The 13,980-nt window shown below is 32.4% G+C and overlaps 1 protein-coding gene across 1 annotated transcript in view; it reads left to right on the forward strand.

The window, feature by feature from the left end:
- LOC113502421 (neuropeptide FF receptor 2-like) overlaps nucleotides 1-11,299 on the forward strand; it is a 66,496-nt gene extending 55,197 nt beyond the window's left edge. The window contains exons 6-9 of the mRNA XM_026883985.1: nucleotides 1,476-1,644; nucleotides 6,288-6,403; nucleotides 9,097-9,177; nucleotides 10,690-11,299. Of these exons, the coding sequence (XP_026739786.1) occupies nucleotides 1,476-1,644; nucleotides 6,288-6,403; nucleotides 9,097-9,177; nucleotides 10,690-10,869 (546 nt within the window). The 3' untranslated portion in view covers nucleotides 10,870-11,299. The remainder of the gene's footprint in view (nucleotides 1-1,475; nucleotides 1,645-6,287; nucleotides 6,404-9,096; nucleotides 9,178-10,689) is intronic.
- The last annotated feature ends 2,681 nt before the right edge of the window (nucleotides 11,300-13,980 follow it).

Below are 13,980 nucleotides of genomic sequence, written 5' to 3' on the forward strand. Positions count from 1 at the left end.
ACCATTCATCTTCTTCACAAAGACCAATCATGAGAAAAAATTCACATTACGCAGCATTATTTAAACCGAATACTGCCAGAAAGTGTATAACTACATTAAAAATAGTAATGGGTAAACTTTGATTATTGATTTACCCATTGTTTACAGTTATGCGAGTATAAAAATAGTTCTTTTGGGCTAGAACGAAAACATAATTATTGACAGCCAATCGCAAACACAAAAACATTTTTAACTCCGTCGCTAACAATTCTCATTCCACTTTATACTCCATACTTTCTTAAATTATTCGTATTAGGAGTAACTTTAGGCTTTATATAACCCTTTGTGAGAACCCAATACTCGAGGAAATGTTTATGTCTTTGAACAATACTTCGGTCTCAGGTACTGACCTGATTGAGTTATTTCGGAGAATACAGATTTGATTAAATCAATTGCTTAGTGTAAAATAGAAGACATTTAATTACTTGTCTTATAAAAGTCCAAGGTAAGACTTTTCAATATAGCGCTGGCTAGACGAAACATTTAAGAATGTTTGTCTTAATCCTGACGGTAGTTTAAAGTACGTTTTGATAAACTTTTCAAACCACTTGGGTAAAAAAATAGTTAAATTATAACTCGGGAGCCAAGGTTTTAAAATTTGTGTCTGTTTATTACTTTTTACTGAAAGCTCTCCATATATATTTAAATGTTTTCGTAACATATAATATCTAAAATGATGATGCTCTAAAACAATTATTTATAACAATATTGTTTTAGATGAGAAATGTTAACGAATTTAAGCAAATATTTACACGTTCACAAACGGTAAAACTTCAAACAATTTTTAAATACCAGCGTACGAACTCTCGCTGGAACATAAATAAACACGTGTGCTGTGAAGATAATTACACATGCTAAATACTTTTACAACAATTTATTTTTGTACTGAACATTTTTTACCAATATAATAATGGAAAATTCTGTTGAATGTCGCTATATTTATCATAAGGAAAACATTACCCTGTGGTACTAATAATAGAGTGCAATTCCTTTTGTCACTGTTAAGTCTCATTCTGTCTTCATAACAAGGACAAACGCTATCTTCCAACTTATAATAAAGCTCATAAAGACGTCATAATATTGTAATCACGTAACATATTATTATGCTGTCAATTTAAGCTCAATCGGAAACCGCGTTTTTTTTTAAATTTAATTTGCAAGATATGATAACAGACCGACAAACATAAACAACCGGAAAGGTAAAACAAAAAACCTTGTAAAACTTAGCGAAAGTACTACAGCACTTAAACATCATGGAGTTTGGAGTATTTATATTTTACGTTTAAAGGAGCGACTACCCTAATCGAACGCTCTGAATCCATCAGTGGCTATTCTTTAATGAATGACTTAAAAAAATTCGTAATCGTATGTCTCCGCAATCTATTCAAAGAAGACCTAGATACTTCTCCAAAAAGGTTAAAGGTCAGTCGTTTCAGGGTCTAAGGTTGATGAAGGAGCGGAAGCGAGTGGCGTGGATCCTGCTCCTGCTGGCTGTCCTGTTCGCGGTCTGCTGGATGCCCTACAACATCATGCAACTGTTGCTCGACGTCAACCTCGTCGATGCCAAGGATCTCAGCATGATTCTGCCGTATGCCTTGTTTATCGGTGAGCTATGGTTTTTTCTAATATGGCTTTATTCCATTTTTCATCAATCGACAGCTCAAATCAAACCAAAATCCATTGTTACACGTGAGCAACACCCACTTTATAATAAACATATTAATTTTTCTTACAAAAATAAGTGCAAAGGCAAACTTAGTGCCGTAAACAATGTCTACCAGTCAACCAAGAGGTGTTGTAGAGAAACAAGTAGTAGGTAGGTAGGTAGGTAGTTAATAGGTTTCTCACATTCATAATAAGTCTCGGGTAGAACAAACTTAACACAAATGTTTATGATATAAGTACATACAAGTATTTATTCGGCATTTTCAATCCTATAAAGGAAGGGTTCCATCTCTATATTGTGTGTAAACGGAAACAGGCCGACTGCAGCTTTTGCCAGAGTCCGTCAATGCCTAAGTCTTAGTTAATAATTCGTAAACTATACAGTAGCTGTAGTATGATTTAAATATTATGAATAAATAACAAGTCACTTCAAATAAATTTCAGTTCTATTTGTTGCCTAGTTCACAAATTAAATACAAAAATTCAAGTCAAAGAATTGCGTATAAAGCTATTTATGATTACATATTTACGCCCAAGTTATTACAGCAGATGTGATATTATATACATTAAAATAAAGTTGTTGTACAAATTGCGTTACGAATATATCAAACGATATTTTTTGCACAGAATTCTCAAATGGAACTCTTTGGAAAATTTTTGTTACTTCAACAAAGAGTGAAAAACAGACATTGAGTCTTTACTTCAAAACGTTATTGTTTTTATTAACAAAAAACATAAGCAATCTAGTGTAACGTATCAAGTCCAAAACAATGGCATTGTTATATAAAAAAAAATGTCCTATTTAACATCATAATTATTCATGACTAGCTGTTGCCCGCGACTTCGATATAAGTTATGATTTATACCTGCCTTGTTTTTTCTCATTTTCCATTGTATCTTCGCTCCTATTAGTCGCAGCGAGATGGTTTACAGCCTAAAGCCTTCCTCGATGAATGGTCTATTCAACACAAAAATAATTTTTCGATTTGGACCAGTAGTTCCTGAGATTAGCGCGTTCAAACAAACAAACAAACAAACTTTTCAGCTTTATATATTAGTATAGATTTGGAAAAATCCAAAACAGTGAAATTTAGGGGCGCCGCGCCGTTTAACAATTCGTTTCAAAATTATTTACCTGTAATCATAATCAAAAAGGCTCAATTTTAAAGTAAACGGTTTTTTAGACTCTATTGTAGTTACAGTAATAACTATAGTTGCAAGGGGTCAAAAAAAAAAAAAAGAAGAAAAAAAAAATGACAAAAAATAACAAAAAAAAATAAAAAAAATGTGTTGTCTGAAAGTTTTGCTTTTACTACTTGTTTAGCCAAACTCATTAGCTTATCGCACCTATTGTCCACTTCTTTAAAAAACATTCGACAATGAAAAATTGACCTAATGGCAATAAGTTTATAGTTGGTATTTCTGAGGAGACGAGAATCTTACCTTGCCGTAACACAGTCTTTGACTAGCGCGGAAGGTAAATAATTTTTATCTGTATACCGCCAATTTATTATTGTACGCCATTTGTTATGTTATTTACTTGGCCATAATTTTTAATCATTATAAATGTAGTTCGAACATCGGTTTTTCAAGTGCCTAGATTGTCTAGAAATCAATAAAAAAAGCGGCTATTGACGATCCTTGTATTTATACTGTATGTAATCTGTGTCGGTCTATTTAGGAATACTTAGCTTTTAGTTACGGTATACATTGTAACACTTATGTTGAAATAAATTCTATTCTATTCTATTCAAAATATTATTACTATAGAAAAACACCGGCAAGAAACTCCATGATCACTCAAAGGTACTCATTAAATTTTAGCTTCTTTATATCAAATAACAGAAAAATATCTTAGCCTTGTACGAATGTCTCATAAATTTATGAAAATATGAATATCTAACATATTTATTTCCAAGTTTCGTGTGAAATCCGTCAATTTCCAGTCTAGACTAAACCTGGCTGTCTTTAGGACGTAGTCTTGTTTCGCAAACAATAATAAATGCTGTCATAAGATTTACATCAGTGACGTACATTGGGGAAATGTAAAACTGTATCTATGACGTAGTACGTTTTGAAGTATTGACAATAGCGAATCATTCCCACCATAATATTATTTCTTATAGACATTTAAAATGCAATCAGGTTGACATTCTCGTAAAAATACATTGTCATTATATTCGACAAAGTTGTTCGACATAAGAATTAGATTTTTATTTGTCGCAGTGTCTACCTTTACAAATACCAAATTAAAATTATATTATTAATATTTGATTTATTTCAAGATGACTTTTTGGATCTTTGACATGATTTTTAACACATTTTTTTTTCTTTGTAAATTTTTTTTGTAATAAAAATTGATATGTCATTATTGCTACTTTATATGAAATGAAATTTACTTCTGTGATCTTTAGTTTTCTTTAGAACGCTTATAAGTGTACTATGCAAGCCTTGTCAACATAGCAAAGTTTCAGCATTATTCTAAATTTTCTGACCCTTAGGCTTTTGAGCGTTCTCAGGGCAGCTCGCACTTTCAAACAAAGAAAAATTTGATCGTGACTGTGACGGTTAGGAAGGTGGTTCACGATTGAATGTCATTAATTTAACATTATTATGTTAAAATTGTCCTTGACTAGTATGAGTACACTGAATATTTTATTTTCAAATAAATATAAGCAACCAAAAAAGTAGGCTTCTAATTTTCAAGGTCATGAGTCAAGCAAATATGATATGTAAATGATGAGAAAATATATAAAGAAGAAATATTTTAATAAGTCCTCCCAATGCTAAGTACACTTAATGAAAGTAATATTTCCTTAAAGTATTTATATTTGTTTCGGCATATTTTCCTTTGACTCGTCACATTATTTTTTAGACCTACTTACTCACTTTTGATAAGACAATACATTTTTCCTGTAAAAATTGTCTGTTTCTCCGAATATGTATAAATAGATTTTAATTGGATTATCTTGAATACAACTTTTCGACCAGAGAATATAGAATTTAATTGAAATATGAATTAGACTGAATAAATTTGAAGAAAAATATTTATTTAATAATTTTTAATTATTTTTTGATAAAAACATGTATATTTCAATAATTACAACTTTGCATAGCAAAAAAAAATGTGGCATTCAATTTTAAAAATTTGACTCCAAGCATGATCTCATGAAAAAAATATCCCCAAAGAGGGATTTTCGGTCACTGCTAATGTAAAATCTCTGTGCTTTTACGGAAATGAGGAAGGTACACTGTACCTTTGTTATATATAAAGTTTTCTATGGCACCGGTCAAAACAATGAGTTAACACTTTTGATGACAATGGAGTTTTGTTTACAGCTTACAAAGGATCTTAGAGGCCTAAAATAGGCCTTAAAGGTATAGGAACACAGATGTCAAAATATACATATAAAGCAGTTTCGTGGATTTGAAATTATGTTTTAATATTTCCTATTTACCGTACGTTACTTATAGTGGTCATTGACATGTGGTCTATGCTCAGCTATTCGTGTGATTGAGTATGCTTCGGCACTGAGTAATATGATCTTATGTAATTAATGTATAAAACTATGTGTTAATCCCGGTTGTAAACTATCTGCGTACTAATTCTCGTCTAAATCCGGTCAGTGGTTTTTGCGTGAAAGAGGAACAAATATTCATACATACAAACTTTCGCGCTTTTGACGTTAGAAGGATTACGATTATGCAGTCATAAAGGAAAGAGAAAACATTTTTATTCTAAAGACAAACATATTTGATGTGATTCCAAAATCTCGGGAACCAAGCCATTGAACAAAAAATCATTTTCAATGTATTTCATTCTTTTTCACAAAATTCTGAGAATTCATAATCTGGCCAAGTAGTGGTATTAAGATCCTAGCAAAAGCAATGCAGCAGCAAATCTCAGACGGTTACGTTGTATTTGGCAGAAAAAAAACAAAATCTGTATTGATTAGAGATTAATGTGGAAATATAAAATAAATATTTTTTTTTCTCTCAATTGTTGTTACTCTGTTTTCAGGAGATATGTAATACCGCAGTTCAGTTTGGTAATTACTATTCGTGTCACGAGCGCTCTACGCATTTCGTATGAAATCGGCGGACGAGCCATGATTGTGCATTTATTGAAATGAAAATATGTTTACTTTTAAATCCAGTGTTTTCGTTCGATATCTCTATTATATCCTTGCCTTATATCCGATGGTACATAAAAAATAACCGTGCATGACTGATAATAGTTACTGAAAATGTGCAGTGATTTTGGGTTGATGTAACCTATTTATTATTACTTGCGTATCTCGATCGCTTATCTGACCAAAAGATCGCTTTTCATTTGATAAGAGCCACACGAAACATGAAAATACCGTATAGTGAAGTAAAATAATAATTGGCATTTAGGATACAGCTCACAAGCCTCAGCAAAACACCATACCATCATGATGTCCAAATGCCTTTAAATTTATGTTTATTCAGACAAAACGCGCCATTAGTACTAGATTCAAAATGGCCGCGAAATCCAACATTAAGGCCTCGTATGACGTACATAGGTAGTTACTATATGTAATATTGTGTGTTGTGAGCAGGTCACGCGAACTCGGCAATCAACCCCATTGTGTACTGCCTGATGACGAGGAACTTCCAGCGGTCGGCCAGGAAACTGCTCTGCGGGCGCGGCGTGTGTCAACAAACTAATTTTACGGTAACTATGTATAAAATTATTGGCTTTTTAAGGTGTTTCCTTTCAGAAACTTTTTTATATCAATTTTATTATATCTTCTGTATATTTGTATCATCTGATAAGCAATTTTTAGTAATGCAATTATTTTCGAAAGTAGACAGTTAAACGTCAGCATAACACAGTTGCGTCTACCAGGCTTTTATCCCAATAAAAAAAAACCTTTGCACTGCACTTATGAAGCTGTTGCTTGACACCAGGCGACCCGCCTGCTCGTTTGCCTCCTACCTCATAAAAAACATACCTTTTTGATGACGTAGATGCAGAATATAATAGTATCTACCATGATATGCCGAGGTCACGGCCAACATTAGTCACAAATCAAGGCTGGCACGACTACCACGCCTACACCATACATTTGTCCACTTGTCCAGACATCCTGGTAAATACTAGAAAGCAAACAGGGACGACCAAGGCTTGACCCAAATTGGTCTGTGTTAATTATGATTAATGAGTTCAATGACGCTTTCAAATTTTGTTTATTCAATGCTCCCGTATCCCGAACAAAAACGGTTGAGAATTTGAACAAGGCATACGGGATTACAGTTATCAAATATTGTATTAGCATAGCAACAGCCTGAAGCAATTACCATTGTCTAGAAATAAAGCGACCTCGCATTTTCTTTTCAACTCGACTAGAATGACTCTATTTTAATATTCTATGGGCATAAGTGCACTAGTATCGTAATCGTCGATTAAAACTTCAGGCACAAATCACGTCAGATCAAATTTAATAGCAATAGCGGTGCGGCATTCTTATTATTCTTGTTTGACAATGTCCCTTAAAGATGGAAAGCGGAAAAGTTTGAATTAAATTTCTCCATGTAACTGGACCCAAGGGCCAAATGCTATGTCAATATTTAACAACTAATTTGTGCGCATTATTTAATTTTTATAAATTAAAAACATTTATCTGAACTGGAATAGGATGGATCAAGGACAGGAGTTCTACCTAAAATAAATTGATTGACTGTTTAAATCCAATACTAAACTATCACGTACCGACTAATTCGAATTTGAAGTAGATGTGATAATAAAAGATCTCATCATGATATTGAAACGTACGTCAACATTGACAATATATTTATGTTGAAAGGCAAAGCCGAAGCAACGGCTATACATTATTTATTTACGATCAGATTAAGGTAACGTCGAGAAGTTTGTTTAATTTGCTGGATTTCTGGTAGTTGTAAATCGAATAAATGTAATGTTGGCTCAAGTACAAAAACATGTCTGTTAAAGAAACATTAAATGAAAGCATCTAAATGTCTTATTTACGGGAATCTTTAAAAAGCAATATTACTAAAAAACGAAATACTACAATCAAAAACTATCGTTGTGACACAAGTCGTGTTAATTGCGCTATCACCACATTCTAATAATATTTTCCTGTTACTCTCATAAACCACAACGTAATTCCCACAAAGGTTTCCAAATGAACATATTTCCCTTAGCTGCAGTAAATTGCTACCAATTGTTTCCCCACGTCCCTAATAAAAAACTTTGGGTTCTCCCAGCTGACGTACTTGACAAAGGTTTAATAAACAAGCCGGCGCTACAGGAATTAATGTGCCACAGAAGAATACTAAATAGAGGGATTACTACAATATATACACTTTGTGTTGCGCTGAAAGTACATTATTAATTATTAATATTAATTCAAGTTGGGTAGTGTTTGCATAAAATTATCCGATTAGCGGTTACTACTGCGGAAAAACAGATTATATCTGAATATGAAATGGATTATCCTAAAACAAAAGGACCACAATTAGGTCGCCTATAATAGTATTATTATTCTAATAAGATATTGTTTGTATTCTAGCAGTTTGGGGCATAATGACGTTAGTAAACTATTTGAAAGCAGAGCATTATTTTATTACTTTGCCAATTGAAGTTAGCACACGTATAAAATACTGAAACTAATCTAAAACAAGCTAACTAGGCCCCAATTCTGCTATTTACTATGGCCGATGGGTGAATGAATATTTGATTGAATTGACACTATTTGTATTATTCTAAGTATTTACCTACAATAGTTTTAAGTTCAGTAATTGGAGAAACACTCATGGTTAATACAATTAATTTCCAATCATTGTGTAGGCAAAATGTTTAAGAAAATAGGAATATTTTCAAATTTAATTTTACTGCCATTCGTTCGAATCTGGTCCCTGCTTACCTTTAATCATCTGAACTAACAAGTAAAGTAAACACAATCACAATTACAATTTCCCTATTCAAATCCGGGATGGTCGACAACCTGACAGACCTTCATTTGCTTGCCCCTCTCCGCTTCCTGCATGCTCTAGTCGTGCGGAACAAACCTTGTCACACTTTCTACCGCTAAATAGTGTAAATAGAAACAAGATCAAGAAAACAAAGTAAAATATTCCAGCAGGTTACAAAAAGATTTATTATTTTAACTGATGTTGTTGTTACAATGAATATGTCAATTTATTTTGATATCAACTGAGTATCAATTCCTTATTTAGAAGCACCCGATGGTATTTTTTTTTACCTAAATTGACTTTTGCACATATAAAATAGGCAAGTAATACTAAAAATGTTTTAACGCCCTCATAAAAGTTTCCAAGACAACCAGAAAAGTTTTGCTTTAACTACTAGCAAACTCAAATTTTAGTTCCTTTTTTTGTCCGCAGTGGCGCTGTGCCCAAAAGCCTGAGGGTTCATCGAGTGACTACGAATTGTACCACGAACCGCATAAGAGGTGTTATTTACAGGTAATTGTTTAGTTTTAAACTTGAGTCGAGCTAGTTTTACTTAAGACCTAAAATATACCCTTGGGGCAACACTTACTTTAGAAATATCGCGTTGCATGCTTACGCAACAGAAATATACATAAACAAGGATAGGGCACAAGCAGTCTCAACAGATTTTTTCCAGTTTCATTACCCCAGTGGGGAAGCATCATGATGACGAGAAAAAAAACATTTCCATATGCATTAAAGACAACTTTATTTATTAATAGCCACTAAAAAGACTTACAGCAGAAATTATAACATCCTTGATGTAGGTAACCGAACTAATCCATGGAGTGAAAGCGCTTTCCGAGAATTCTGTATTTCAACTGAATTAGGGATTATATCATTCTCCAAGGAAACGTCTAGGGTTTGTGGACTGACAACAATTCAAAGATACACGAGGGAAATAAGAGACAGTGTGTTTCATGAAATAGATTCTGATTAAGAGTTATTCGAATTTAGTGAATAAAGTAGCTTTTACAGTGTTATTTGGATGGAATTGAATATTGAATACAGATCAATCCTATTTAGGAATAATAATTAATAAGACACCAAAGAGTATGAATTTAAATTGCAATATTAATTTATCAATATTATTTTAGAAAAATGAAGAGTTTCGTGATTTAATTGATTAAATTTGACTATTGTATATAATTTTAATGTAATTAGTATGCACTCGTATTACGTTTTTGGAATAACAAAGACATGAATAGTCTAATCGCTGAAGGAACTAAATGCAAACATTTTATATTTCACTCGATGCTTCCAAAGTTATCTATGGTTTTCATAATAAAGGTTCTCAAGGTACCTACATCTCACAAGTATACAATTACGAAAATACTTCGCAACCTTCTTAAAAATGTTAGGAGAAGAATTCTACCCTTCTAGGTGACCGTGCTTACAAAATTAAACTTTAGGCATTTAGCTTTAGAGTGGTCTTTAGTCTGTCGGTTGGTTTTTTATTTTGAATACGTAAGTGAGATAAATGAGTTAAAGTAAAAGAAAATGTTACAGTAATATATCTACACTTAAGGTAAAGCTTTCTCAATTACTTTTAATGTCTCTATTTTCCTTAAAGCTTTTGGCACAACTTGTGGCTTTTTGTTCTTGACGTTTTTATAATGTTTCATTCGGGCCTTTTTATTTAAAATTATATGTTTATTACCGTCGACATTTATTTTTTGAAAACTGCTTACATCTGCTTTATTTAATAGAATCACTTGAGCCTTTTGATACTTTTATTCCAGACATAGTTTTTAAAATGCAGCTGTTTCAAGTATAAAAAGTCATTATTTAAAGAAATACTGATGTTTAACATACAATTCGAAAAAAAAAAACAAAAAAAAAGCAGTCGGTATTACAAATTCAATAAATTTTCGAAGGTGTCCTCCAAGGGTATATTATTGGTTACATACATAACAAGCAAACGGGATGTAAACACTTGACGAGTCAGGCTTTACTAAGACAAAATCTAACTTGATTCTGCTACAGATGAACAACCTACGCTACAATGGCCACGCGCATAACACGAACATTCCTAGGGGCATCGAGACTCGGGCGCAGACGACGCAACTCAGTCACGTGACACGGTCTTCTCGCCGAACTGCACCCGCGCACGCATTGTCCGTAGAAATGTTACAACGGCACGGACTGATCGACTTCAAACGTTGAAACAAAAGTTGAGTATATTATTTATATGTAAATGTATAAAGGTATTGTATAAAAATTAATATTCAAAAACGTATCTATTTATTTAAATACTTGAAAAAACATCATTTATAGAAGTAATATAGGTGTACAGTATGGATATTTCATGAATTATAAGATTTAGTCTAAAAGCAACTCAGTATTGCATTTTTTAACAAGATTTTTAGTTATTTTTTTATCTGTCTAGTCATGATACTTTGGATGTATCACTTGTTGTATTTTTTTTATTAAGTGTAAATATGTTGTGTGGAATTGTTAATACCTGATTGTCTACCACTAGGTCTTCAATAATTATTATGTTTGTGGAAGTGACAGCACCTACTATACACAGTGTAGAGCGGCTTCTCTCTTTCTCAACTCTTTTCTTCCTCTGTATAATTTTCAATCATATTACTTGACTTAACTATAGGGTCCTAAAATATAGTCAGTTTCTGACTACACTGTAAAATTCTTTTAGTTTTAAGATTTTACTGTGCAAGCTGTATGCTGTGTTATAAAAAGTTAAATTTGTTCACTGTTTAAATTGTATTCTAGGAGTTTACGGGCAAAGCATAATTATAGTCAGAATATCTTTGATCAAACCTGTTCTCATTTCTAAGCGAATGTCTGGTAATCGTTATTTTGCTGACAATCTTATCACTTTTATTAGATGATATATAAGGAATGTAATCTTTAATATGATGCTATTGTATTTCGAAGTGAGTGAGTCAGGGTAATAGGTCTGAAGAGTCGTAGCTAAAGTTCTTACGTATACGATTTAGTAGTAAATATAAATTAATTACTATAACGGTGTTTTGATGTGCCCTTAAAAACAAGGGAAAAAACAACAAAATGTTTCACATAATATTCTTAGAATACTGGATAATACCAACGATGTTTTAAGTTTTTATCGTGCTAATTAAATGCTTCCAACAATGCGCCCAGGATTCATTAATAGCTGTTGTTAATTAAAAATATTATCGCAATATTAATTTTGAAACCGCATTGTTGTATTTTTTTGTTTTTTGTTTCGTAATTTCTTAGTTGCGTTGCGCATTCTTATAATTTGAGGCACGTTGAAACTTTTAATACCTAAGTAAATAAATTCGGCTCAGAAAACAGCCATAGCTAGATATCTATAAAAGTTTTGTACCAGCTGAAAGCAACAGAAACTTTGCCTATATTTTTAATTTTCGTTGGTTGAAAGTTTCAATTTGTATTTTTTTTTCCAAACTCGTACCTTTGTACAAATATGTTTTTTTCCTTTTTGTCCATATTTTTGGAATCGTCATAGAAATTGTCTGTAATAGGAGCATGTATTAATAACTTTATAAGTCAACAATGATTAAGTTATTTAGTTATTTTTCGTAGTTTGGCGGTTTTTTCGGACCAAATGTAAATATATGATGTAAATACTTATAATATCTTAATGTTTTATTATTAGTTTAAGCACTTAGGCGTACTCATTGTTAGATTTTTTATCGTAAATGTGATTCTGATCTTTAATAAAGATTTAGAATAAATATAAATAATTGAAAAATCGTTTTATTTTTACAATAAATGCAAATCATGGCACACCATAACGAAAACGATCGATTTATTATTAATTTCTGATAATCGCACCTATATCAATATTTAAAAAATATATTTATATAAGTATTGAGTAAATTCAAACGCAAGTATACATAATTGCGCATTCTGAATTATCTATCACAGCAAAAAACTTATTACATACGCTTACTTTACACCTATCTTTGTGAGCACACATTATTGTGCCCAAAATGAAACCAATATCAAATATTACGCGGATTTATTTTTAGAAATCATGCTCATAAAAGCTCTGAATAGGCCCGTAATGATAAGAGATAGAAGTAAATATGTAATTTCCACTAGAGTGATGATGGAGCCGCCAAAACTGAGGGAGAATACACCGCCGTAAGTTGCTGTAACAAAATAAATGTGAGTATAGATTTACTAAACTATTAACTCTTGAGCATAGTGATAGGGGGCGCCTCGTCAAAACCAGTGAGCTCGACGTGTCGTGGTACGATTCCCGCGTAGGACAAGAATTTGTGTGATCCTCGAATGCATGTCTTGAGTCTGGGTGTCTTGTACTTGTCACTTTCAGTTGAAGTTTTTTTTTAATAAATAATGTCCAAGAAACTCTGCGTTACCTTACTTTTTAATTTTTTATTTGATCGCTACCTGAGGCTACACAAGAACATACTCGTACATGCAAGTTAACACAGACGGAACAATACAACTGTCCTTTTCCAATTACAAGCGCCCACATCGTTCATGAACTATGCTAATTTTCATGATATATCCAAGTCGTTATGATTCGATAGTTCGTTGAACTAGCGACAGAGCTTTGGCAAAACAGCAAAGTGGTTTGTTTTGGATCCCGGCGCGAAGAAGATCTGCTGAGGGAGATTTACTAATGAAAAAAATCGAATCAAATTTTGGTCTATTTGTTTCTGTAAATATATGGTTGAATAAGTGAAAGGAAGAGGTCATCGCTACATTTCCACGCAAGGGAGAGGGTACTTTTATCTGCAGCTTTCCAAAAAGCTCGTACACTCAATCTAACTTTTCAATTGTTTGTGAAGAAATGATCTATAAAGTAAGACTCTTACCACTCTAAGAGGAGAGAAACATAAACGCCTCTACGTTCTGTAGCTGTCTGCTTATTTTTCTATTCTTAGCTATAACATACAGTGCAGTGTGTTTCTTATTAATTCATTTCAAGTACTCCTCGATTCTACATTCTCCTTTTGTTGATATAATTTCATCTTGCACACAGTCCATCTACAGAGACTATTAATTTCAATATTAAACAGAATGAAAATACTCCCTTTTATTTTGTACAAACGTTTATTCTGAAGATCTACAGCACGCTACGTTTCTTTAGATATTAAAATTGGGAACAAAATAATGTTTCAGGCTACACACTTATTTCACTCATACAACCCTCAGATGACACAAAGCTATTTTGACCATTATAAGTATTACAATATCTACATCAATTTAGCCTAATAATCGCACAAATTAATACAAATCTGATACTTAAACCTTTAAGATTCTATTGAAACATTC

Source organism: Trichoplusia ni, chromosome 17 (assembly GCF_003590095.1).
Source record: "Trichoplusia ni isolate ovarian cell line Hi5 chromosome 17, tn1, whole genome shotgun sequence".
NCBI lineage: Eukaryota > Metazoa > Arthropoda > Insecta > Lepidoptera > Noctuidae > Trichoplusia > Trichoplusia ni.